The sequence below is a fragment of the Harpia harpyja genome, chromosome 8 (assembly GCF_026419915.1).
Source record: "Harpia harpyja isolate bHarHar1 chromosome 8, bHarHar1 primary haplotype, whole genome shotgun sequence".
NCBI lineage: Eukaryota > Metazoa > Chordata > Aves > Accipitriformes > Accipitridae > Harpia > Harpia harpyja.
The window spans coordinates 51,387,577-51,412,699 of record NC_068947.1 but is presented as its reverse complement, the minus strand read 5'-3'; the positions used below and the strand labels follow the sequence as shown (position 1 = coordinate 51,412,699).

The 25,123-nt window shown below is 40.4% G+C and overlaps 1 protein-coding gene across 2 annotated transcripts in view; it reads left to right on the top strand.

Moving 5' to 3' along the window:
- Positions 1–25,123, top strand: part of MAN1A2 (mannosidase alpha class 1A member 2) — a 147,713-nt gene that overhangs the window by 71,213 nt on the left and 51,377 nt on the right. For both annotated transcript variants that reach the window (XM_052794200.1, XM_052794201.1), the window contains exon 6: positions 24,327–24,421. In XM_052794200.1, coding sequence (XP_052650160.1) covers positions 24,327–24,421 — 95 coding nt within the window. The remainder of the gene's footprint in view (positions 1–24,326; positions 24,422–25,123) is intronic.

Sequence of the window (25,123 nt, the reverse complement as noted above, 5' to 3'; positions counted from 1 at the left end):
GTAGAAGCTATCATTTGTGCTAGAGTAGTGGTAAAATTCAAGCTCTGTTAGTTTACACTTTTGTCCTAACAAAAGAAGACATAAAAATCGCTGAATGATCAACCCAAATATTAACGTGAGGCAGCTTCTGAGTTTCATCTAGGTCAGCATTATTAACCTACCAGTTTTCTTTTGAAGGCCCCCAGAACAGAAGCTTTCTTTTGCTGTCGGACATAAGCAAGGAAAAATGCTTGTGTTTTTATTTCTGCAGCAAGGAAGTTTCACAGAGAGCAGTCTGAGCTGCATGTGCTTTTCAACTTGTGCCAAGCAGCAGCTGAAGTAGCTAAGCTGGAATGTTAGGAGTAGTCATGGAAGTTCCTACTGTAGTGCAAGTGACCTCAGCAGCATGTTGAAGGATGCTTCCTTTCCAGAAATCTGTATTTCTGTTGCTTGGAGCTCAGATCACATTAAGTACTGTGGGATCACTGAAGCCTTCAAGCATTGAGTGGAGCAGTCCCACATCATCTCTTCAGTTAGGAACATTGATCCTGTCTCTGGATAACTTAAACTGGAGCGTGCTCCTTGGAGTCATCTACCATGAACATGAAAAACATCAGAGTAAAGATCACGCATCGGTAGCTGGACTGTTTGTATAGACCAATGCCACACTCATGCACAAGCCCCTTAACAAGAACTTTTTTGCCCCAATATGCAGATGGGTGCAGCCAAAGACTGCCAGAACGCATGCTTTACCTGCATTTGTGAAGCTGAGTATTCCTTTTCAGTTGCTTTTAACCGCTTGGTAGAGTCAGAACAAGCTCCTTTGCTTAGAGTTTTCATCAGCACATTTTGTTTCTTTCCTTCTTAGAAAGCTTTTACCTTCTGTCCTTCCTAAATTTTGGCCACTGGGCTGACTCTCTTGTTTTTAAAAATATTTTTATGGCATCAGTCTCTCCAATGGACTTTAAATGCTTCATGACTTGTGGTAGGAGATTATTCCTCTCAAGCGTTCATATGCATTATCTTTATTTTCCAAAAGAAGAACTCCTAAAAAAAGTGCTCAGACTGCATTTCTTTCAAAAGAATGTGGCGGATAGGACTGCTTCTGGTACCTGAGACAATACGTCATTTGCCAAGTTGGATGGCTTCTCTGCAATTTGTCAGTGTGGATAAGACAAGCCAGGGAACTTGAGGCTTTTCAGTAATTGAGCCCAGAAGAGAGACCTGCCTCTGAGAACCCCTTGGAGTTGGAAATAGGTTTGTTTGAGACGTGATGTCCAGTGTGGTCTTCTCCCTTCTGTTCCCAAGAAGGGAAGGTATGCCTTAGCTCAGGATTGGGGCATGCTTAATTTCTTTTTTTACTGCATTCAGACATGTGAGGAGACACTTCTTAGCCGCTGCTAAGATAGGCAAGCTTGATCCCAACTGTTTGGATGTTTTGCCTGATCAGGTTGTGAATATGCACATGGGCTTATGCCTCTAAGGGAGTCTCTATCTACTGGTAGGTATCCTTCCTTTGTCCATCAAGCTATCGTTTACTTGCTCATATTCCCTTCCCTCACCTTCTTGATCTTCCAATCCCCATCTCCCTTCCTCCAAGCCTCTACTTCTGTAGGACTGTTGCTAGATACTGGTTTAGAAGGTTTTCATACTAATTTCCATACTTCTGCATGTCTTTGTTTGATGTATTGAAAAATAGATCCAGTGCAATGAAAAGGCTGCTTGGAATTAATTCTGGTTTTCCCCTTTTAATTTATGTAAATTCTGCTTGGGTCCACAGCAAGAGTTACTGCTGTTTGGTGACAGTTATAAAAGACATTCTTATTTCATTTTGACTCCTATCACTTAGTGCTGTGAAAGATGCTATAGCAACAACCATAAAAGAAAGTGTCCAAGACTCAGCATCAGCTGTGGAAGTTCAGTCATTTTTAAGTGGCCACATTTGGAGAATTTGATAGTTAGCATGGTTTATCTATATGCTTTTGCCCTTTGTATGGAGAGGATAATTGTGCTTGATAGGATTTTGTCTGATTGTGAGTCATAATGGTAGATATTGATCATAGTTTTCAAGTACAGCTGGCTATTAATTTAGATAAAATTATCCTGCTTAATGCTCTTATTAGAAACATGTTAGTCTTTAAAAATTATTTAGCATGTCTAGTGGCACGACTCTGTGGTCTCTATGCTATATTTTAGCTGTCGTGTTACTGGTATTACTTAGAGGAGCATCAACTGTGATCATGGTTTTAATGATGCTGGTTACAGTTGATGTTAAAATTTTAAACCTTTCACATTAAGTTTGTGGGTCTTGCTGTCCCTTCTTTCAGTAAGAGTTCCCTCTTACCCACTGCAGTGGATGGGAGAATAAGGAAATATATCTCCCTTACAACCAAAGAAAAGCTGCTGTTTTTTAGCAACTGACAACTTGGCTTAAAATGCTGTAGGCTTGTCCTGGCCGGTGTTGAGTCACAGGCCTTTCTTTGTGAAACATGATAGCTGTGAATTTTTTAACAACTCAGCCTTTTACATGTGGGAATTTCTGCTGGACTTTGTTGAGTGATGAGCACGTAAAGCTGAAGTTTGAGGAGGATGTGTTTTCACGTCCCTGTGGCTGAATTTCTTGGTTGTCTTGCCTCACTGTACCTTTCTGTTGATCTAGAGAGACAAAATTGTTTCTCTGTCTAGCAGGTAGTTCTTCTGATTTGGGGAAAATCACCATCTTTCTCCATTTTTTCATGTCAGAATGCCTTTCAAAGAGAAGAAAATCAAGATATGCCTGTGAAACTTGACACAGTGGGAAATCTGCCTGTGCATTCTGTTTCAGTCTTCTCAAGTTGAAACAACACTGAGGTTTATCTGGTGGCAGGGGCAGTAGGTCTGCAGTCTGGGAGGCCCTTGTTTAAATCCTCTGCACACTAAGTTTTTCCTGGCTGATTGTGGACAGGCCATCTGGTGTCTGGCTAGGTGTGTATTATCAGCGATAAGAGCGTGCCGCCTTTGTCTCAGCTCCTATGTAGGAATGAGGTCCCAATCTGTCATTGCTTTTGAGGTTCTTGGGGGCTTTTTTGAAGCTTTGAGCCTGTGGCTTTTCTCCAAAGTACATTATTGAAATATATAATGAATATATGCTAAAGCAGTGGAATATAGAATCGTAGAATGGTTTGGGTTGGAAGGGACCTTTAAAGAACGTCTAGTCCAACCCCCCTGCCATGGGCAGGGACATCTTCAACTAGATCAGGTTGCTCAAAGCCCCATCCAACCTGACTTTGAACCTTTCCAAGGATGGGTCATCCACAACTTCTCTGGGCAACCTGTGCCAGTGTTTCACCACCCTCATCATAAAAAATTTTTTCCTTATATCCAGTCTAAACCTACCCTCTTTCAGTTTAAAACCATTGCCCCTTTTCCTATCACTACAGGCCATGGTAAAAAGTCTCCATCTTTCTTGTAAGCCCCCTTTATATATTGAAAGGCCACTATAAGGTTTCCCCAAAGCCTTCTTTTCTCCAGGCTGAACAACCCCAAGTCTCTCAGCCTGTCTTCATAGGAGAGGTGTTCCAGCCCTCTGTTTTTGTGGCCTCCTCTGGACCTGCTCCAACAGGTCCATGTCTTTCTTATTCTGGGGACCCCAGAGCTGGATACAGTACTGGGGTTCCACAGTACAAGTGGGGTGTACTGTATACTGGAATTTTTTTGAAATTATATTGTCAAACCAAAGAAAGAAAGAGAGACTTGATAAAAAGCAGAAGAAAAAAGCATCAGATCTCCTGGAAGTGCTGTATGTCCAGGCAGAATCTCTTGTATTTTGCTGTATGCCAGAGGTTTCTTCCAGTTTCCACTGAGCAACCAATACAAAGTGTTTACTTTACTCATCATTATTGCTTATTAAGCTGTATGTTAATAGGCATGATCTCTAAGTACCTAAACCTTTAAGTAGGACGTGCAAAATTCGTTGTGCCTATACTCGATCAAGAATTACTAATAAAATATTTTTGGAGGTACAGGATTTAGGAGAGTTGCTTAGTAGAAGGTGGCTGGGAGCCATACTGTGAGAACTAGGCACTCCCTTTTTCCACTCTGGGTTATGACAGAATGGGTAAAATTTTTACATTTTGCATTTTGCTCAAAAAGGAAGCATCATCTTGTAGTTAAGGGGTGTGAACTACAAGTTTTCCACCTTCTGAGTTCACAGGCACCACTATGCTTCCTCTTTTCCATCTGTCAAATGGAGTTAACAGGCCAGATTAACATATTGGCGGTAAAATATATAATGACTTCTTATCTAAATTGAGCCAGTCTGTTTCTCAGTAATCCCTGCAATAATCCTTTAACTTCTGTAGGAACTAGACATGGGCTTCTTTATGCTTGGGGGGGACTGTGATATAGTTGATAATATAACAGAAATAAGTAGAAATGAAATGTTCCATATGCCTACTTTAGAGTAAACATTGAATATGGCAGTTTAGGATGAAAATTAGCCTTACATGAATTAAAAAACAAAAACCAAACAAAAAAAACCCCCAAACCCCAAACAAAAAAGCAACGAAATCTTCTTTTTTGTGGCTGCATTAAGAGATTTGTTTTCTCTCATGCATCATCCTGGCACAAATATAGTTTTTTTTCTTTAGTTATGAATCTGTGTTTTTTATAGTTTTCAGTGATGCCTATCAAGGCATTATGTAGCATTTTCCCTAGAACAGTAGGTTCTTTTATGTTTATTCCAAGTTAATTCCCTAGACTTACTGTATAAGAATGTTTTGTGTTCTTTATGGTTATCTTTAACTTCTTATCCAACACTAATGAAATATCTTTATATCACTCTATTTTATGTAATAGCATTGGGATAGAAATGCTTAATGAAAGAGTATCATGTATATACAGAGATCCAAATAAGATAAAGCACTTGCATTTCATAAAAAAAGGATGATATTGCCAGTTACACTTTTATCATTAGATTGGAGCTGTCTGTTCATACAGCCTTTTAAAGTCTCTTTCCAGGAAGGTTACTCTGTTACCTGGAAATCAGCCATGTTGTATAGCTGGTTTCTCAGGATGTGGCTCTGGAATTCTTTCATCTCCCATGGTATCTATCCAGTTCTCTGATTTAAGATTTTGTTCAAGATCAGTCACATTTAGTGCTTGCTTTTTCTCTGGGTAACATGAGGTTTTCTCTTCACTATTTATGTTGATATTAGTAAATTTTTTTTTTTAACACAAATTATCTAATTGGTCTTTGTTGGGTATATGATTGATTATATATTCTTCCACTTCTTTCAGTCACATTTATGGATCTGGGTCTTTTTTGGGCATCAGGGTAGTTGATACTGATTTCTGAGGGAGGACAGGAGGGCTGCTTTGTAAAATCACTGCCTGTCCAAAATGCTTTCAACTGCTGGCACAAAAAAGCAACAACCAGGCAAGCAATAAGAATGAGTGGCACCAAGTAGAAAATTGCTGGCTGATCTGTGTTAATGCTGAAACAGCAAAGCTTGCTAGCAGACCGCAGCTATAAGCTGCAGTAGAAGTTACAAAATAGATCCGTAATGAGTGTGCCTGAATGTCAAATCTGGGAGAGCAGGCTACCAGGAGACCAGGAATTACAATGTCCTGAAGGTGTAGAACAGTAAAAGGTTTGTCAGAACCTGATGTAGGGTACCATACTGGAATCTTCAGTAGAAATGGGGTTTTCTCATGGTGTGCTGAATCAAATAGTCCAAGAGCTACAATTTCCATTATGCTGTCCCCACACCTGGTTAGTGGAGGAGCAATAAGTACAAGGAAGACATCATAGACCGATAATGCCAGCAGAAACAAGCTGCAGTTCCATATTGGCTATGTGAACTTCTTTGAGCTTGTAAAGGCAGATGGAGATTCCTAGCATCTGGCAGGATCCAGGCCCATTGTTCCTCATTTCTGAAGACCATCCAAAAGACAGTATTGAAGATGCTGAGCCCTGCTAGGAGCAGTTTCTTCACTGCCAAGCCTTTGTGAAGACACTGTAAACGAACTTTCTGCTCTCCAAATGGGCGTTTGTTCAAAGAAGGAGACAGAGAGCTGTAGAGCCCAAGTGGTGCATGTATGCAGAATGATCCTGTAATTAAACACACTAAATGATCATAGGAGCAATAAAGCATAAACAAGATAAAGGAACAATGTTGCTATGTTTTTTCAAATACAGAAGATACCAGAGTTGATTGCTGTGTGTTCAAAATCTCCTGGTTTTTTACAGTTGCATTTGATGAATTGCTGTCGCTTCTCCTCTATAGCTCCTGCCCAATAGCCTCCAGCAGTGACTATACCCACTGCTAGAACGAACGTGATACTCATATTACATGCCAATGTCTGTCTAGCTTCTTGAAGAATAGACAGGTAAAGTCCAAATTTTTGAACAAATCTACAGGAATAGTGATCTTTTCACAGTGATCCCAGTCATAGGCATGTCCACTGTCTCTGGATACTGTGGCATCTCCCCTGAGGGTTAATAATCCTTGGGTACCATTTATTCCCTGGAGCTCTCAAAGACATTGCAGTTGCCCTTTCTCTCTCAGGCAGTTCTAGTGATGAGGCCCCTGCTATCACCATCATCCTCGAAAAAGAAGGAAGGAAGGAAGATAACACAAGGCTGAGGAGGTGAATTTCTGATGGGGCTGGAACCAACAAGGTTGGCTATCCCTGCTCTTCAGGAAGCTTCTCCAATAATCTCCTTCCATCTCTGGGGTAACTTTGATGAGTCCAATTTGCTGAGTTGGCATTTTCAGAAGAGATAAGAGCAGCAGGAGTCAGAGAAGCAGTGCCACTATCTTCAAGGTATTCTCCATGCTGTGGGACCTCTTGTTACTCATTCCTTGCTTCAAGAAAGTTTGCCTTTCCAGAGTGACTAGGCATACTTCCTTGTTACATAGCAAGTCCTAGGGAAGCAGAAATGAGCTCCACCCACTGATCATTAACAGTTACCTGCATCTCCCCAACTGAGGAAGGAGTCTCTTGCCTTCTGTGTGTCAAGTCCGCCCCTTCCCCATGGCTACAGTCCCACCCTTGTCTGTGACACTGCGTGGCTCACCATGGTGGCAAGCCCTCATCTCCATCATCACCTTTTGGGGCTTGGTGTCACCCGGGGGGGTTGGTAAACTCCTTTGAATAGCAGCTTCTCTCATAGTGACTCCTTCCCCCTTCCCATGGCTGTGTGAATTGGAAGATGAAGTCCTTTGATACCAGACTTTAATAAATCTTATTTCTGTTTGTAGTACCTTCATAAACTTTCAGCCTTGTTTAAGCCTTTTGACATTTCCTCTATGTGTTCCCAGCATGCTTTATTTTCTGCTCTCTCATGTTGTGTGTGTTAGGAGTTGAGCGAGATCCCATGTATACTGAGAGCAGGAAACAAAATCCTCTAACGTTGAGAGAAAGTACCTGGAGCAAGCGTACCAAGGCGCTTGCTGGAGCATCTGTGTCTCCAGGTAGGAGAAGGCAGGATGCAAAATGCAGATCATTGTCCTGAGGCTGAAGAGATGTAGTTAACCCAGACTAAGAGAGTCAGAGGAATGTGGTATTACATGGTTTTCTTTTGTTTCACTGCAGACTTTCTTTCAGGTACCTAGATTTTATCCAAATTAAGATGGAGCCTTTAAACATGTGGGCTTTCCCTGTCTTTCTGAGCTTTGCCTTTGGGAAGCTTCATTCTTTCAGCCTGAATAACTTAGGGCAGTTGAGAACGTATTTAACTGAAATTTTGATTTGAGTGATTTTAAACATGACACCACTTTTTGCAGTTAGTGTTTGGCATAACTTAATTCTGTCTTTCTGTATAGATGAGGGCTTTACTGATGTGTTTTAGTACTATTTTTTCTTTAGTGCTTGTTTCAGTGGGTAAGCCTATTTTCTGATCCTCAAGAAGTCATTGCTTGTTTTGAAATGCTTGCTCTGTGGGGTTTTTCTCATTGTATCCATGGGCTCTAGAATGCATCTTCTAAGGTGGTGGTTTTGAGTGTGGGTTTTCCCCAAAGAAGCGTGTCTGCTGACCGCATAACAGGGCCACAGCCACTCCTCCGTTCCAGATCCGAGATGGTTGGTAGGTCACAGGGTGCTTGGGAAGTGTTGCTCTGTCCTGCAAATGCATGAAATGCAAACCCAGCCAGAGGGGAGATCACGGGGGAAGAGCTGGTCATCTCTCGTACCTTCTGTGCAGGAGACTTGACAGGGGTGTGTGTGTCTAACACCTATCTTTATACGCACCCGGGAGGAACCTTCTATTCTTAATCTTTTCTGTAAAATGGTGCTGGCTATGTGTCCTGTGAATGTTCATTCATGAAGGTTTGCGATATTCTTTTTAAGAGTACGTGTTATCGTGCTAATTTTAGACACCAATAATTGCATAGTGGATAGATGTAAGGATAAAAGTACTGGAGGTATTCACTGGATTTGGGGTGCTTCAGTGAACAGAAGTATGACTCTATCTTTTCTCAGCAATTAGCATGCTGAGAGCCTATGGCCCTCGTTTACAGATTAAGAGTCCTTAAAGCTTCTGAAAATTCAGCGTATTTTCTGAAGCAAGAGGAAGCAGAAAAAGGAATGTGGTAGCTCGTGGTGGTCTCTGAAAACTCAGATTTAACTGTCTTGACTAGTGTCTTACAGGAAGTCTCTAATAAAACCAAACATTGAGTCCACGGCTTCTGAGTTCCTCCCCACAGAAGTTCAGCTGCAGCTGTTTGCAGCAGGATTCGGGCATTGTTTCCAGTTCTTGCCTATGTTCTGGTTTATAAAACAAGTGCCTGGGGATTAGGATTAGTAAGTGATGCTTGAATGCTTTGCCTAGAGCTCATTTGTTAGCAGTCCATAAAGACATTTGTAAGGTGTGCAGGAGTAACCCGATCTTGCCTTTAGAGTAACTAAGCATCTTATCTGGTAAGAACAGCATTCGCCTGTGGAGAGAGCGCACAAGCTACTTGTTCACTGCTTGCTTCTTTTCATGAAGTGGAGCTTCACAAATCATTAAAACTCCTGGTGTGACTGGTAGTGGCAAATAAAATATTCCTGCTAGCAGTAATGCATGGAATGACAGAAGACCGTAGCTGGAGAGAGGGTCAGTTGTTATGCGGCGTACATGGCTGTGTTTGAGAAATGGCATCAAGTAAGGAAAACAAAGTGAGTATTATTCCAATGGCTGTTGTGGGATATTGGCAGGAGGACACTTACACCATTATGACAAAGTGTTCTTGTCTGCTGCTGATTTATTAATAAAGTAAAAAGGATAGCTTATTGTTGTATTTTTGTTGAACAAACTTATTTATGGTATTCGCGATACAAAAAATACTAATGATTTACTGTGTTTACCTTTGCCAGCCTTAGCTATAAAGTAGCTCCTTTATGTGATTGTCTTTCTTATCTTTATAAACACCATCAAAATGACATATCTTTCTGGGCAAGATAATAATGTAATTCGCATGGATAAATCCAGCCTGAAATCTGTCATTTGAAATAGAGAGTAAGGGCTGTTAAGTACCTGATATTCTATTACTGATAATCAAACTAGTTCTTTCCAGGAAACTGACAGGCAGCATCTCTTCTGTTCAGGAAGACTCCTTAGTAAAATTGTTATGTATGCCAATGGATATCCCAACAACTGACCTAAATAGATAAAATATAGATCTTTAAGCAAGACAATATATTTTGTGAACTGGTTTCACAGAAGTCTTGACTGTACCTATGAAGGGGCTTATCTAAATTAAGTTTTCAACGGTTTAAAATCTTGGAAGAGATAACAGCATTGTGTATGTCGTATCCAATAAGGATGAGATTTCAGTGTGTTGCCAGGATATGAGGTGCTTATTCATAAGTGGTCGTGACAGCTCACTGGTCTCTAACAGGACACAGCCTGAAAAAAAAATAATCTTTTTTCTTGAGTCTTAAAGCATTGTCACATATTGGCATTGCCACTGCTTGCTCAGTGCAGATTGTAATCCTTGTGCAGTTTCCAGTTACTAGGCTTGTAGTAAACATTTTCTTGACTGGCAAATGACGCTGAGCCCGATTTATTGTTGCACCTTTGTACTGCATGGCACCCGAACAGCAGAAAAGGAGGGGAAAACTGACTTCATTGCAATTTTGTTTCCTCTACTCTGATTGGAAATAAGTTTGCCTGTTGGTATAACGTGCTTTAAACTGGTGGAAATAAAGGACAAGCTGTTTTAGCAATAGAAAATACAATAACTATGCAGTGATAGCCACTCTTAAAACTCACTTTTTGGTCATGTTCCTGTAGAGGGCTATAAAAGCTAAGAAAGAATAGATCATTTGTAACTACTCGCATGCCATGTATTACCTGATGACCATGTCTATTCGTTTTTGGCTCCCTCTTCAGTAGTTTAAGTCATACTGATGCTGATGGGCACCAGTGGCAGCAAGCATGGTATCTTACCTGATAGTTTTCCAGACATTCATTTATTGGTGTTACTGTTGAGACAGTAACACATTAATTTTTACCCACTGAGTTTTCCTGTGTTCTTTCCTCCTAAGTTAGCACCTGCAGTGAGGGTTTTCATGCTTGACCTGATCCAGAGAGGGAGTATGGCATTCTCTTTTGTCAACAGACTTCTTCCAGCAGGATCATTTTTCGCTTTAAAAACAAAACAAAAATACAACTCTGGACATGATACTGCTTTAAAACCAGGCATCTTTGGCTGGTTGTGCCTTTTGGGACTTGTTTTCGGTCAGTACTAACTATTATGTTTTCCTCTTAAAAAGGAGTTGGAATATTAAAAACTGTTTAGACAAGAACAGGTACTGCGAGAGAAAAATAAATGCCATGAATGCTACAATGACTGCTAAGCAAAACCACTACCAACTAGCAAAAATATTAACAAAAATCATGTTGCCTCTAATGATGTGGGCACCTATCACATGATAAAGATGGTTAACTCTTCTAGTCTGTTAGGAATCAAGAGGATGCTGTCTGCCTTAGTATTGTGTTACCATGTATGAATTGGGTGATCAGCAAACAAGTCTTAAAAGAAATGACCAAGAAGCTGCCTAGCCTATTAACATTCATTTTTTTTAATTCAAAATACAAAATTGCAGATAAATGCCTAGCCCAAAAGAACACAACTATGTCCATTTTCAGAAAAGGTCCTTTAAGGTGACCTAGGTATCTGTGAGCTGAGCCAGCTAGTTTGATTTCACTCCTCCTCCCCATCCCAGAAATTCACTTAATGGAAAGTAAGAGATCATCAGCGTAGTAGTGACTTGACAATAAAAGTATTCTCATAAGAATTTATAGCTGACTGTAGATTTGCTCATGTTGAGATAGCAAATAAATAGAAAACTCCAGAGAAATTTAATCGATCGTTCAGCTTGGTCTGTATAAATTAAATCCGTTTTAACGTTGCCAAAGGCAGGCTGCAAGTTATAAGAAGAACAAGCGACCCACGTTGGCCAGACCAACATGGGAACAGAACAAGGGAATGTGTTGTGAGTAGGTGTGGCTTTGAAGAATACGTGGAACTCACAAAAGGCAAGCAGCTCAGTTTGAACTTTTGGTATGAAATCCTGTGGCAATAGACCTATGAGCATTTGGATTTATAAATAGGAGTTTTGAATGCAAGGAGGAATTTTTTTGTGTTTAAGTCATTAATAAAGGGCCACTGTTGGCATGCTGCAAACTTCTTGGTAATCATGTTCCTTTGAGGCGGTAGAAAAATCATGAAAAGGTTCAAGACTGATAGTTATGCCTCCTGGACACACGAATAGTCAGTACGTGGTATGTGACTCAGTCCAGATATATCTCTGGAAGAAATGTTTCATTTAAATACTACTTATTGATGTAGTCACTATGCTTTGTATAAAAAAAGCTTGGTCGTTATGCTTTATTTTATACAGATGATCAAATTGTTGCTCTGATGAGCCTTTTTGATTTTTGTTTGCATGGCATAAAAGAAAATTTTTGTCCAATTCCTGGCCTTGAGATCTATAAATTATGCTGCAGGAGTTTAGGGTGTTTATCTCACCATTTTTCAAACTAAATGTCTGGTTTTTCAAGTGCCTTGCAGAATTTATACAACTATGAAGATTCGGTGCTTACTAATTCATTGCTCATAGCTTTTGTTTGCCAACTAATTTTCTGTCAGAACTTGGTCCTAATAGATATATTAACTGTAGATAAGCTAAGTATGTCTGTAAATCTGTGAAAACAAGCCAGTTCATCAGTTCAAAAAAAAAAAGCAAACCCACTTTTGTGGGTTTACTATTTACTTACTTTCATCAGGTGCAATGTAATGTATTTTTGCATCTGACATTGTGTAAAGGATATGTTTTTGAAGATGTAAAAGCTATGTGATTTTTAAAATTATTTTTTTCTAGACTGTGATTTTTGCATTGCAATCTGTTACATCATACCAATGGGAGGAGGGAGGCTGTGTGTGTAATGAGTGCATGTAGTGTGAAACAATATGTAATTTCATCTCTGTTTAACTTTTTTTATAAAGGAAAATACAGTCTAAAGGGGACTGAGTCATTTCTGGCAAAGTCTAAAGTGGAAATCAAGATCAATTTAAAATGGAAAGCTTGGCAGCACATTCAAGAGAAACAGGAGACAGAGAAATAACTGAGAAAGTAGAAATTGATACAATGTAAGCACAGAGCCTAAGGACGAAAAAGATGACATGGCAGAGAAAAATATATGGGTAATTAAGGAGATACTTGACATGAGTGGAGAAAACATTAGGAGTAGGTGTTACCAAAAAAAAAGCCAGTGTCAAGAGAGATTAATAATCGGAGAAGGTAGATAATGTTTATTGCATGTAAAGGATTCTTATAAGACTTGTAAGTATAGCACAAACAGCTTAATTACTTGTCTTCAGAACCATTTCTTAGGGTTCCTGATACAGATTTTCCTTCTTAAAAACAACAGAGAGACTGGATCATCAGTTGGGTTGGGACCTTCAGGAACATAGTGCAGTCTGTTACTCAATTTAGTAGAACAACTGGTAGTACCAAAATACCAAAGATGACTAATTAATAAAAAAACGCAAGCTACCCAAGATTCATTTTTACCATTTGCTTTGCCTGGATGTGTTTGGCTACAAAGGCATGTTGAGAGGCTGATATGTTAGGGTCAATTCTAGGTCCTAAGAATATGTTCTGGAGATGAGAAGGCATTCTTCGCCTGTCAGATTCCCCAGGGTGTTTCTCATACTCCTGTCCTCACAACTATACTCTTGGCACTCCCTCCATGGTTCCTTGTTATGTCTTGTCTGCTTTCACCCTCCGTTCATTCCCTGTCCTTCCTCCTGATGCCTTTCCTTTCTTCCCTTCAGCTCCTATTCCTGCTCTCTTCTTTTAACAACTTCTCCCTGGCATTTCACCTTGGATGAGGAGGGGGACTGGAAGCCCGATCTTTTACCACTTGTGCTTCCCGGCTGGCAAAGCTCCACACTGATCTTCTGTCCCTCGACGGCCCTTTTGTTTGGTTTCCCGATGGCCGTTCAGATTCATTTTTCTCCCTTCTCTTTCTCCATTCCCTTTTCCCACACTCTTTAAATCAGTCTTTCTTGCTGCCGGCAACTAGTGGGAGAACATTCAAGCCAGATGCCAGGCATTGTCTGTGCTCTCACATCTGGTTCCCTGTGCTACAGTAGCTCCCACAGCAAGAAGAAATCATCTGAAGAGAGATTCTTTTAAAAGCCCGCTTACATCCTTAGAGCATGCTTAGGCATGAGCGATTGTGATTGGTATGTTGTGCAAATTCAAGATTGTTGCTTCTAGTCCTGAGACGATTTATTTACAAAGGTAACTAATCTGGCAGGTTAATACTGCTTGTGCAGGTCAACTTAGAGTGAAGAAGTCAGAGATATGAAAAGCAGGAAGGATAAAGCACAAAAATTGCCTAGGCTGAAAGCAACTTTCTAATAATAATAATAGAAGAGAAAATGAACTCGAGACTGCCATCGTTTTTGGCTCAGTTAGGCGGGATGAGAAACAGTGCATTATATCTTCCGGGAATGATCAGAACGAGGAGGCATTTATATGCCAGATTTTCATCGCATTTATTCTGAATTTTAAGTGATCTGTGATGTTGACTGACTGGTGTAAAGCGCCTCAGATTTGAAGGCCCTTTAAAAACGGAGAACGTGTAACTTTTCTACTTAGATATGCATGAAACCCATGCCAAAGAAGCTGATACGGCTATTGAAGTGAATGGAAATTATGCAGTTTAATTGAGGTATTATTAGCCAGTGCCAGGTATTTTAAATGTGTTTAGCTGGCTGTCCAGTGCATGCCAAATTTTTATGTTTAGATCTTCTAGAGCAAAAATCTCAAATATTTCTAATAAGTTGATATATGCACAAACTTTCTCATGTGGATTTTTCAAAAATATCAATAGTGTGAAACCAATGAATATTTCATTAGGTCCTAAGAGATGCCTCAGTGAACAGTAACTAGATTCCTCTCGTCTGTTGTCCAGGAAAGCAGCTTTAGAAAACTTCAGTAAAAGATAAAGATAGTATCACTTAAGAATTCTGTCTGCAAATCTTTCCCTGCTGATAGTAGAAAACCACCGTAGTATTTATTACCTTCTATCTAAGAAGCAACATTTGAACATATAATTGCTAATTTGTGAAACGTAAGTAGGAAAAGTTATAGTCAACTAGATAATATCTCTTATCTGCGTTTAACTGATGCAGTTTAAGTATTTTTCTGTGTCTATTTTTCTGCTCATTTGTAGACTGTAGCTGAACAACATGATTAGATAGGCGTTTTAATGCTTTTCAGTACAACTCTCACTTAGCAACTACCACTAGGATAGTTTTCCTGGGTTGTTGTGGCGGAAAAAGACTTAACTGCAAGGTTCAAGGAAACGACTTGAGCTTCACTCACAGACTTAACTGCAAGGTTCAAGCAAATGATTTATTTGAACTTCACTTACAGACTTAACACGCCACTATTGCAGGTTTTACAGATACAATGGAGGAATGCACTATTACCATTTTAAAAGGAAGAGTAGTACACTATGACAACCACAAGTGATTCACAGACAACCACAAGCACACACGTGTTTACAAACTTTAAGCATAAACAATATTCACTTACCCCTCCAGGTAAGGGCTCTCAATCCCAGGGAAGCTACCTCGACCGGCGTCCTGAGCAAGGGGGGGAAGGGTCTCCTTCACAAGCCGACTGTATAGTTGCAGAAGTGACTCCCCCATTTCCAACCTGAATCTTAGGGGTTTTATCCCCTGACTTGTGGAATGGTGTGTATGACTATGTCTGAGTGGATTATGATATATGCCTAAGTGGATTATGTATATCTGAGTGGAGTTTCCCCTTACCTTTCCTTTGCTGGTCTGTGATTGTTTGAATACACAAGGCTGTCACTTGAAACTGAAGCTGAAACCCTCCAGCTTGCTTTTTTTTTTTTTTTTTTTTTTTAACCTTGTTTCCTCGGGCAATTGAATAGTGGTTGGACTGCGACTCAGGGTATACTATTTGTTAAGGAATTTCAAGGCTCAGTTCGGGTGTTGGTTCTTTGAATGGCGCAGCCACTGCCCTGTTTAGTTTAGGGTTTATCAGACAAGCCAGGGCTGAGCTGTCTACACAGCTCCCCGTGAGTCGTCTCTGCAGAGAGAGAGGGCCGCGAGGCAACCCAAGGCTGGGTCGCTTTTGTAAACCCCCACGAGTCGCCTGTGTGCACTAGATGTGGTGAAACTCGGTTGTGAACTGTGAGCCGGACAATCCATACAGGTGTCTAGTCCATCCAGATCAGTTGGTATGATGGGGTAGTTTCTTGCCATCTCTTTTGCTAGTGCTTTACCTGTCCCTGTATTCAGTATTCCAAAAAAACCATGACCTTTATTTTCATCTCAGAATACTCTAGAGCCTCTAGGAAAGAGGAGATCTGGTAACTTGGGTGTATGAATGGACCTGTACAGTCCTACGGGCTTTATTGAGCTTTTTGTTTCAGAAGTAGAATGCAGAGTGCAGTTGCAGCTTTTTCCTTGAAGTCAGGATAATTCTGATACACTGCATTAGGAATTTTTTACAAGCTGAATCTCTGAATCTCGAGACAGAGATACTAAGGATAGCTAGGCTTGTGTAGCCTTGATTTTTAGATCAGAGGCAACTGTTACACCACCTCATTTCATGCATCATCTGAAACTGGACAGCCTTTCTTGCCTTCCTAATATTCTTTCAAATTGTCAACAAAAGCATATATTTCAGGGAGGTATACAGTGTGATTTTCTTTTACAAAAGTATTTCTAGAAGTCTTATGTGCAGTGTTGCTGGCTAAAGAACATGTCAGCCTAGTCTGCATGTTTTGAAAACTAAGGGAGTTTCAGAAAATCTCTTTACAAAGGTATTCTTATTTTAGTGCAGAAAAACTGGTTTGACTTTAGAGACCTTTAAAGGGAAGAGACGCCTGAATCAGAGTTGGTGCAGGAGGCGGCAGACATAAATGTTGACTTTCTGAGTTTGCTGAACTGATAATGTTTTTTTTTTGTTTTGGTATGGTTTCTTTTTTTTTTAGGAACATTTCATGAAGCATTTATTGGCTCATGAAACAAGTAAATCAGCAAGTTATGTAATATTTATGGATGATGTACTATCTGCTTTATCCTGTGGTTCTTGAGAGACCAGAGTTCTCAGCACAGGAGGACTCTGCAGCAACAGTCGCGTGAACAGAAGTAACTGACCCTGGACTTCTGTCAGGGTGAATTTTGCAGTGTTTTAAAATTTTGGAGACTGTTAGAGTTAAGGAATTAAGCCCAGTTTCTTTCTCTGTGCCTGTGTAAATCTTCTGTGTGTTAACAGCTGCATGCCTTATGGAAGTGTAATAGCTTAAAAGGCTAAGGTTAAAATATATACCGTTGGGCGCCAAAGTTAACACACAAGATGAATGGCGTCACCCTTGGGTCACTCCTGCCTTCAAAAAGGGCAAGAAGGAGGACCCAGGGAACTACAGGCCGGTCAGCCTTACCTCAATCCCTGGGCAGGTGATGGAGCAACTAATCTTGGAAAACTAATCCCTGGCCCATGAACAACAAGGTGACTGGGAGTTGCCAGCATGGATTCACAAAGGGCAAGTCATGCTCAACCCGCTGTGATAACCTATGATGAAATGACTGGCTTGGGAGATGAAGAGAGGGGAGTGGATATTGTCTACCTAGACTTCGGTAAGGCTTTCAGCACTGTCTCCCATAAAATGCTCACAAAGAAGCTGGTGAAGTATGGGCTGGATGAGCAGATAGTGAGGTAGATTGAAAACTGGCCGAACGGCTGAGCCCAGAGAGTGATGATCAGCCGTGCAAAACGTCGTTGGAGGCCAGTACCTAGTGGTGTACCGCAGGGGTCAATACTGGGTCCGATCCTGTTCAACATCTTCATGAATGGTCTGGATGATGAGGCAGAGTGCACCCTCAGCAAGTTTGCTGATGACACCAAACTGGGAGGAGTAGTTGATATGCCAGAGCATTGGTGCTGCCACCCAGAGGGACCTCAGCAGGCTGGAGAAATGGGCTGACAGGAATGTCATGCAAAGTCCTGCACCTGGGGAGGAATAACCTCATGCACCAACGTATGCTGGAGGCCAACCATCTGGAAAGCAACTTTGCAGAAAAGTGGTGGGCACCAAGTTGATCATGAGCCGGCAACGTGCCCTTGCTGCAAAGAAAGTGAATGGTATCCTGGGCTGCATTAGGAGGAGTGTTGCCTGCAGGTAAAGGAGGTGATCTGTCTCATTTATTCAGCACTCGTGTGGCCACACATGGAGTGCTGCGTCCAGTTCTGGGCTCCCTAGGACTAGAGACATGGACATACTGGAGAGAGTCCGGCAAAGGGTCACAAAGATGGTTAAGGGACTGGAGCATCTCTCATCTGAGGGAAGCCTGAAAGAGCTGGGACTGTTCAGCCTGGAGAAGAGAAGGCTCGGGGGGGATCTCATCAATGTGTACAAATATCTGGAGGGAGGAAGTAAAGAAAGCAGACACCATAGCCATTTTAAGTTGACACCGTAGTCCAGATTCAAGTTGATTCCTTTTTTTTTTTTTTTTAAACTCTGATCTTAGACTGCTGAGATGGGCTTAGATTTTTCATTTCCATATTAATTTTTTTTTTCTGTCATAGAGAAAGTAATATAAATTCACAGAGTGTCCCTTTGCAGGATAAGTCTTCTCTTGTTTAAAGACTTTTGGTCTTCTAGAAATGCTAAGTGTTGCTCATTGAGTGCTTTGGTAATCATTACAGCTCACCAAAGACAGCAAAAGTACCTTAGCTATGGCATTGTCTTTATAGTATCTGCAAATATTCCTTCCTTGAACATCTGCTATGACTCCAGAGACCTACAATGCTGAAGAGGTGCAGTTCTGTTTATGTAATTCTACATCGTTTCACCTCTATAGGTGGTGTAGTTTGTAGCTGCCTTGCTAAATCTCACATGAACATGGATTTATGTTCTCCAGGACCAATTCTAGATGTGGCATACCTCTTCAATCATCACTCACAAACAACTATGAAATACAGCTGAAGTGCTCTCCCACTTTCAATTCATACTGTGATAGCTGAAAAGTTAACCAGAATCTTATTGCATCTCCCTCATCTCACAAGATGCCTTTGTAATTAAATCTGTGGATTTTATTAGAAGCAAATTTGTAAAGAGGGAGTCATTTCTTCATTTCTTGGTAGCAGGATGGCCTCCACTTGCAGTGGGGAGATGCCCTAGGAATACTGTAAAACCCAGGAGTTCCCAATCTTGGAGGGGGAAAGTGTGTTGGAACTTAGAGCTATTCACCTGACGTGCAGACATCTTCTTCCTATGCAGTAAGGCTTATATATAAATAGGCAACAAACCAGAAATGCTTATTAAGCTAGTTACCTTTTTTGTGTGTGTGACAATGCTGCTTGATTTTCAGCGGTAAATCACACCACGAGCCTCTATCTCTACTCATGCAGAAAGTCCTATCTGACAAGCTGAGCTTGAAATGGGTGGTTAGCCACAAAAGGGCAGCGAAAAGTTCACTACTGCGGGTTGAACTCTGAAGGTAGAAAGATAACTGTTCTAGATTGGGCCAAGAAATACCAAATATTTTCTTCAAGGGTCTGAGTCTAGTATTGCTGTCAGATGCTCTGGTTTTTTATCTGTGTTCAGTAATTAGATGGGTCTGCCTCATCATCTTCGTGCTTAGTGTTCGAAGGAAATGTGTGCAGGATTTGGTAGTAACAGTGCTGATTGTGCGAGTACTACAATTTTGTGAACTTCTGCAGTCTATCTGTTTTGTCTGATGTTTTTTCGAGGATCAAAAGTTGTCAAACCTACAGAACCAGCCACATTGCATGACCATGGATACTCACTAGTTAATAACTGTGAGATTAAGCAGAAGTCTAGCATTTATTACTGTTTAAGAAGAATGACTCAAAGGCTGATCTATGCACATAAATGAAAGAGATTCTTTATTTGTATAAAACATCTATAATCCCCCTCAGAAATGGGAACAGAGGCCATTTGAGGCTGTTTGCCATTCATAGTGCTGGAAGGGAACACCTAACAGCAGTATTAGCATAATATAGTCTTCTAAGAGTTGCAGCCATGCATCTCAGCAGTCACTGGATAAATCAATAAGGCTTTTGAAGAATCATCTTGATCTTTAAGGCCTTTTCTGCTGAATGTTTTGGCCTTACTTGGATTAATAGGCTCAGGAGCAAGTTTCATATTGTGGGGTAGCTGGCAGGTTCGATATGTTAAGCATCAATTTAATGGATGACAGTGATTCAGGCCCTCACAGCTGGTCTGCTGTACACACCAGTTTGTAGATAACAATTGATGTTTTCATCTTAATGAGGGATCCACTTATCTGATTTGGGGTTTAGGTTTTGCTTTTTCTGCTAATTTTCACTCTCTCCCCTTCTAGCTGTAAACAGCTTGATTTGTATTTGATAGGGGGGAAAAAATCCTTCCATCGCTTTACAGCATTTGCAGAAAGAAGCATTAGCCTACCAAAGGCCGTGTAGACGGATGGATTTAGTGTATTAGGTTTTGCCGTGTAAAATGGAAATTCTTCTCCAAGTCTATGGTGGCTTCTAAAACTTTTCTGAAAAAATCTCCATATTTTGAGAATGGACAGAACGGCCACTCTGGGATTAATACATATGTTTTCCTAGAACGGTATTTCTGTGTCTTCAAAACAGGATGTGTTTCTAGCACTGTTACGGGGTCTTTACTTTAAGAAGACTCCGATCAGTTACCTCCACATCTTAAGGCCACTACATGCTAAATTCTGTAATTAATGCAAGTGTGAGTGCACACTTGAAAAAATATTTGAGTTATCCTGCAGGAACAGCACTTCTTTGAGAGCTGTTGTCTTTGTGGGTTTTGTGATTCCCTCTCTGTTACAGGTGTCTATACTTTGGAGCTTGTGCTAGCAAGGAAACTTGGGGGTGAGTGGTCTCCATGATTTATGCACCAGTTACAAAGGGGCTGCGTGGGTCTACAGAGTAGGTACAAGGCCCCAAGAGAGGCAAAACACTTTCCTCTTGCGTGTATGGAATGTGCACAAGCTATTTGACTAATTGGCAGTTGTGGTGGGTTGACCCTGGCTGGACGCCGGGTGCCCACTAAAGCTGCTGTATCATTCCCCATCCTCAGCTGGATAGGTAAGAGGAAAAAAAAATATATGTAATGAAAGGTTTAGGAGTCGAGGTAAAGACAGCCTGGAGCACCTCCTCCCCTCCTTCTTCGCTGACCTGGAGTTCTGCAGGGCTGTTTCTCTCACATATTCTCACTCCTTTCCTCTCGCTGCTGTTGTTACACAGCACGTTTTTTTTCCCCTTCTTAAATCTGTTCTCCCAGAGGCGCTACCACCATCGCTGATGGGCTCGGACTTGGCCAGCGGCGGGTCCAACTTGGAGCCGGCTGGCATTGGCTCCATCGGACACAGGGGAAGCTTCTAGCAGCTTCTTACAGAAACCACCCCTGTAGCCCCCCCACTACCAAAACCCTGCCACACAAACCCAGTACAGCAGTATGACTGGAAGAGTGGTAAGGAAGCTGTGTAGTTCTCAGTTACTTGTCTGTTCCCTGGCAGGGTCAAATCACATCAGTCTTCATAGTTGCGTGTGTTGTACAGTGCGTTTTTAAAAGCTGTAGTGATGACTCTGCAGTAATCACAGTCATGCTTCATTATTAATTATCCTTATCACCAACTTTTTCCTAATAACTAACTTTCCCTTGCTCCATTTTGGTGTTATTTTGTATTCTCCACATCCATGGAAAAAATTATTATTTCCTTTTCCTTGTATTAGCCTTTTCTATACTGAAAAGTCATTATCTTGTCCTCTCTTGAACATTTTTTTCTCTGGACTAAATAACCCCAATTCTTTTACTGTTTCCTAATGAGCTCTATTTTCAAGGCATCCATTCATTTTTTGTTCTTCTCTGTTCTTCTTGCCTATATGTTTCTTGAAATGCATTGCCTGTCAACAGGGAACTGCCAAGGCTGAAATAGAATCTATTAGTTCAACCTGTTTTTTAAAAAAAAAAAAAAAAAAAAAAGTAAAAATACTTACTGTCTGATAAGTAACCATGTTGTCTGATGCCAGCACGTTATTTAAAAGCTACAGCCGGAGGCGTTTACTGTTGCTCTTACGGTGTGTCTGAAACTTAACAAAAGAAGTCACTTTAATGAGGTTGGCAGAGCCCTCTGGTCACATCCACAGTCTCCCATAAAAGGCATCTCACCCACCACTGCCTGCTGCATTTCTTTCTTTTCCCTCCATCTTTCTAAATATGCTCTTCTGGTCACTTTGATAAAAACCTATGCAGCCGTCTCCCAGTTCTCACTCCACTCTGTGCAGGTAAATGCTGTCTCAAGCAGCACTAAGTGGTTTTGTTATCCAGAACCAGCAGTGAGATAGGACTGAGATTGCAGTAATCGAAAGTAAAGACATGTCTTCAGCCAATATTTTTAAGTGTTTCCTTGCATTCAGTCTTGGGTGAGAGGGATATAGAGAGGTAGAGGTTTCCCTTGTGATGCTAAATCAGTGGTACGTAGGGTCCTCAACCCAACAGAGGTGACGGGAAGGAGCCTCTAATCCCAGCAAGTTTTCGCAGGTACTGCTAACGTGGTCGTCTGTGCGCACGTGCCGAAATGGCTGGCATGGTGATTGCCTTGCTTTAACCCTCCTTGTCTAGATTCATGCGCATTTAGATCAGCTCAACCTTTACTTCATACACTGGTATGAAAAACTGCTTCCAGTACTATAACTTGTTCCCCAGATATCGTAGTACATTTCAAATTGTTTAAAAGCTGGATAGTGGTATGTAAATAGTCAGCCATTAAGAATATTCTTCTAGCGAGGATGTTTCTAGGGATGTTCTCCCACTGAGTATTCTTACCCAAATGTTTCCGTATCTTTTCTTAATGAATAACACAATAACGCATAGTGCTTTCAGAGGGTCCAGGATCCAAAAGCTAAAGCTAAACAAATTCGTGCCACAAATGTCTTTCTGAGCCATGTACCATTTAACTGGAAGTCATCATTCTGTTCTGGATTAGGTGTTGAAGCTTGTCAGCGCTGTAGAGGAACTCCCTTTAGATGACTCCCTATAGATAGTTCTCTCTGGTCTTGACCCATCTACTGCTTAAAAACCTAAAAGTTCAGCATGAATTTTTGACACATATTTATAGATGCAAATCAGGTAGTTTATATGTAACTGGGCCAAGATAGAGCTTTTAGTTCTCTTCAGGGTTTCTTTTTCTCCAGTTACCATAGATTCCACCTGTATTATACCTCTTTTGCTATGCCGTCCTATTTTGACTTGGTCCTTTATTCAAGGTCAGAGTGTTATCTGAATTTTACTGCTAAATTTCTGCATATTTTCTCAAAGACTTGTCTCTTGACAGTATCTTTGCTAAAAATCATTCAAGCCATATTGCCTCTGTTACTTCACAATTCTATCAAATCATGTTCTGAGGTATCTTCTTTTTCAGTTTAGTCATATCCCATCTTACAATTCATTTAGAATACCTCTGTAGAAGTTCTTTTTCCTGGCTCATTGCTTTCAGATCCACCTCCATCTCTCCATACTCCACTGCATCAAATACAATTAGATGTCATCTTTAATATTCTTTTCTGGTTTATTTCATGTCTCACTAGTCATCTCCTCAAATATTAAGATATTGATCTTTTCCCACCTTCATGTGAAAAATGAGGATGTTCTTGATTGCTTATTTTTCAGCTACTTTTGAGCTTGCTTTTCCAGTGAGCGCCTCTTCTGTTTTCCTCCTGTAGACTTTACAAAAGGGAGAAAACCTTTTTATAAATCCAACAGAGCTGTCTTGTAGTCCTTCTTAAAGCTCTTATTCTTCTCAATTACAAAGTATTGGTCAGGTAGTTGATGAAAATGTTTCTATAGTATGTTCATGTTGCATAAGTTATTTTGGGGCATGGTAGCTCTTTTTGAAGCACTGCACAAACATGTAATAAACGGCTGAATAATGTTATCTCTAAATTAAGAAGATACTTTTGCAGAAATGTAGTGATAACATCAAGTTAATTAAAATGTGTTCTAGCAACTAGCTGGTAAAAACAGTTTTACATCATGGGGATCTACCAAATATGCCTTCTTGGAAAAGATGCTTCCTATAGGCTTAGAAGGAACTTTATCCCAGTCACTCATTTACCTAATAAACGTTAGACTCTGAATAAGGCTATTACAGAGTTATGTTCCAAAAGTAGAAATGACACTAGAAATGAAAGACACTTTGTCCCGTCAGTAATTTCTATGAGTAATCAGACTTGAGAGGGAAGATTAAGTCTATAATTATTTTTCCTATGCATTATCAATGAAGGAAAAGCTACAGGAAACTGCATATATATGGTTTTGCGTAGACAGTGTTCATAAAAGAATAGGAACGCTGTCTGCACTATATATATATCCTTAAAAAGAGATTGGAAGTTCATAAAAGTTCAAATACTTGAGTAGGGGGTGGGGGAGTTGTCGTTTGATTTTTAGCTGCAAAATATAAAGTGTAACTTAAAGACTGCTTTAGAAAGCACTTGAAGTTCCTTATATTGGTGGAGGGAGGTGGGAGGAGAATTGATATTCTTCTTTAATAGGAACCTAAGCACTATTGCTGGAGAGCACGTAAGGAAAGAAATGAAAATGACAAGGTTTCTTTTCATGTTCAAATCTTAATGAAATTTATAAAATGAACAAGTGAAAAATAAACGATAAGTTAATATATTTTTTACAATGTAAAGCTTTTCTAATATGAAGAGGTGGGTGGGGCAAGGAAATGTCATTCTATAGTTCTTGGGGAGAAATCAGACTTTGTAACTATTTGCAATTGATCCTACTATCTTAGGTTTTCAAGATCAAAGCAGTGCAACTGGCAGGAAAACTTCTTCCAGCCTTCAACACACCTACGGGTATACCATGGGCAATGGTGAATCTGAAAAGGTAATGAATTTTCTTTTGTGGGGCAGTGTGTTCCTCCCCCTCCCTCCAACTTAAAATTAGTAATGGCATATGTCAGTTTTTCTTTGTAGTGGAACTGTAGAAGATGCAGACAAATGGGCATTCCTGGCACTTCAGAAGAATTTTAATAGAGTTCAGAGCATTCTACCTCATTAACTGAAATAAATCGTGACCGTGATTTTTTTTCTCCTGATTCTGCAATAAGAATTCAACATGCTATTGGAACATACCCAGTGTATTATACCATGTATTGCCCTAGAGCTTAATCATTGGTTCTTTAGTCATTAAAGAACCTAGTAAGAAACCAAAATTGTTTGCAGGCCATGGTTGAACTTACAAGGTTTTGTGTACTGTGTGAGCTGTATGTTACCTTTAGAAGACTCACAACGTTTGAGAAGATGATGGGACTCTGAAGATGTTAATTCATTATACGGTTCAGTTTAGGTCTGAGGGCTAGTGTGCTGAAGTCCACTATGGTCCATGGAGATGGAGAGGCTCCTTTAGATGGCTGTTCAGGTCAGACACTGAACTTAGATGGTCTGCATTGCCTTGTGGAAGAGAATTGCCTTGTCTAATTTACCTTGTAGTGCTTGTTCAATGCTGGGATTTCCCTCAGATTTTGAGCGCGCATTTCTGATGCAAGGCATTTTTAAAATTTTTATTATATTCTTAAACAGTAGCTGA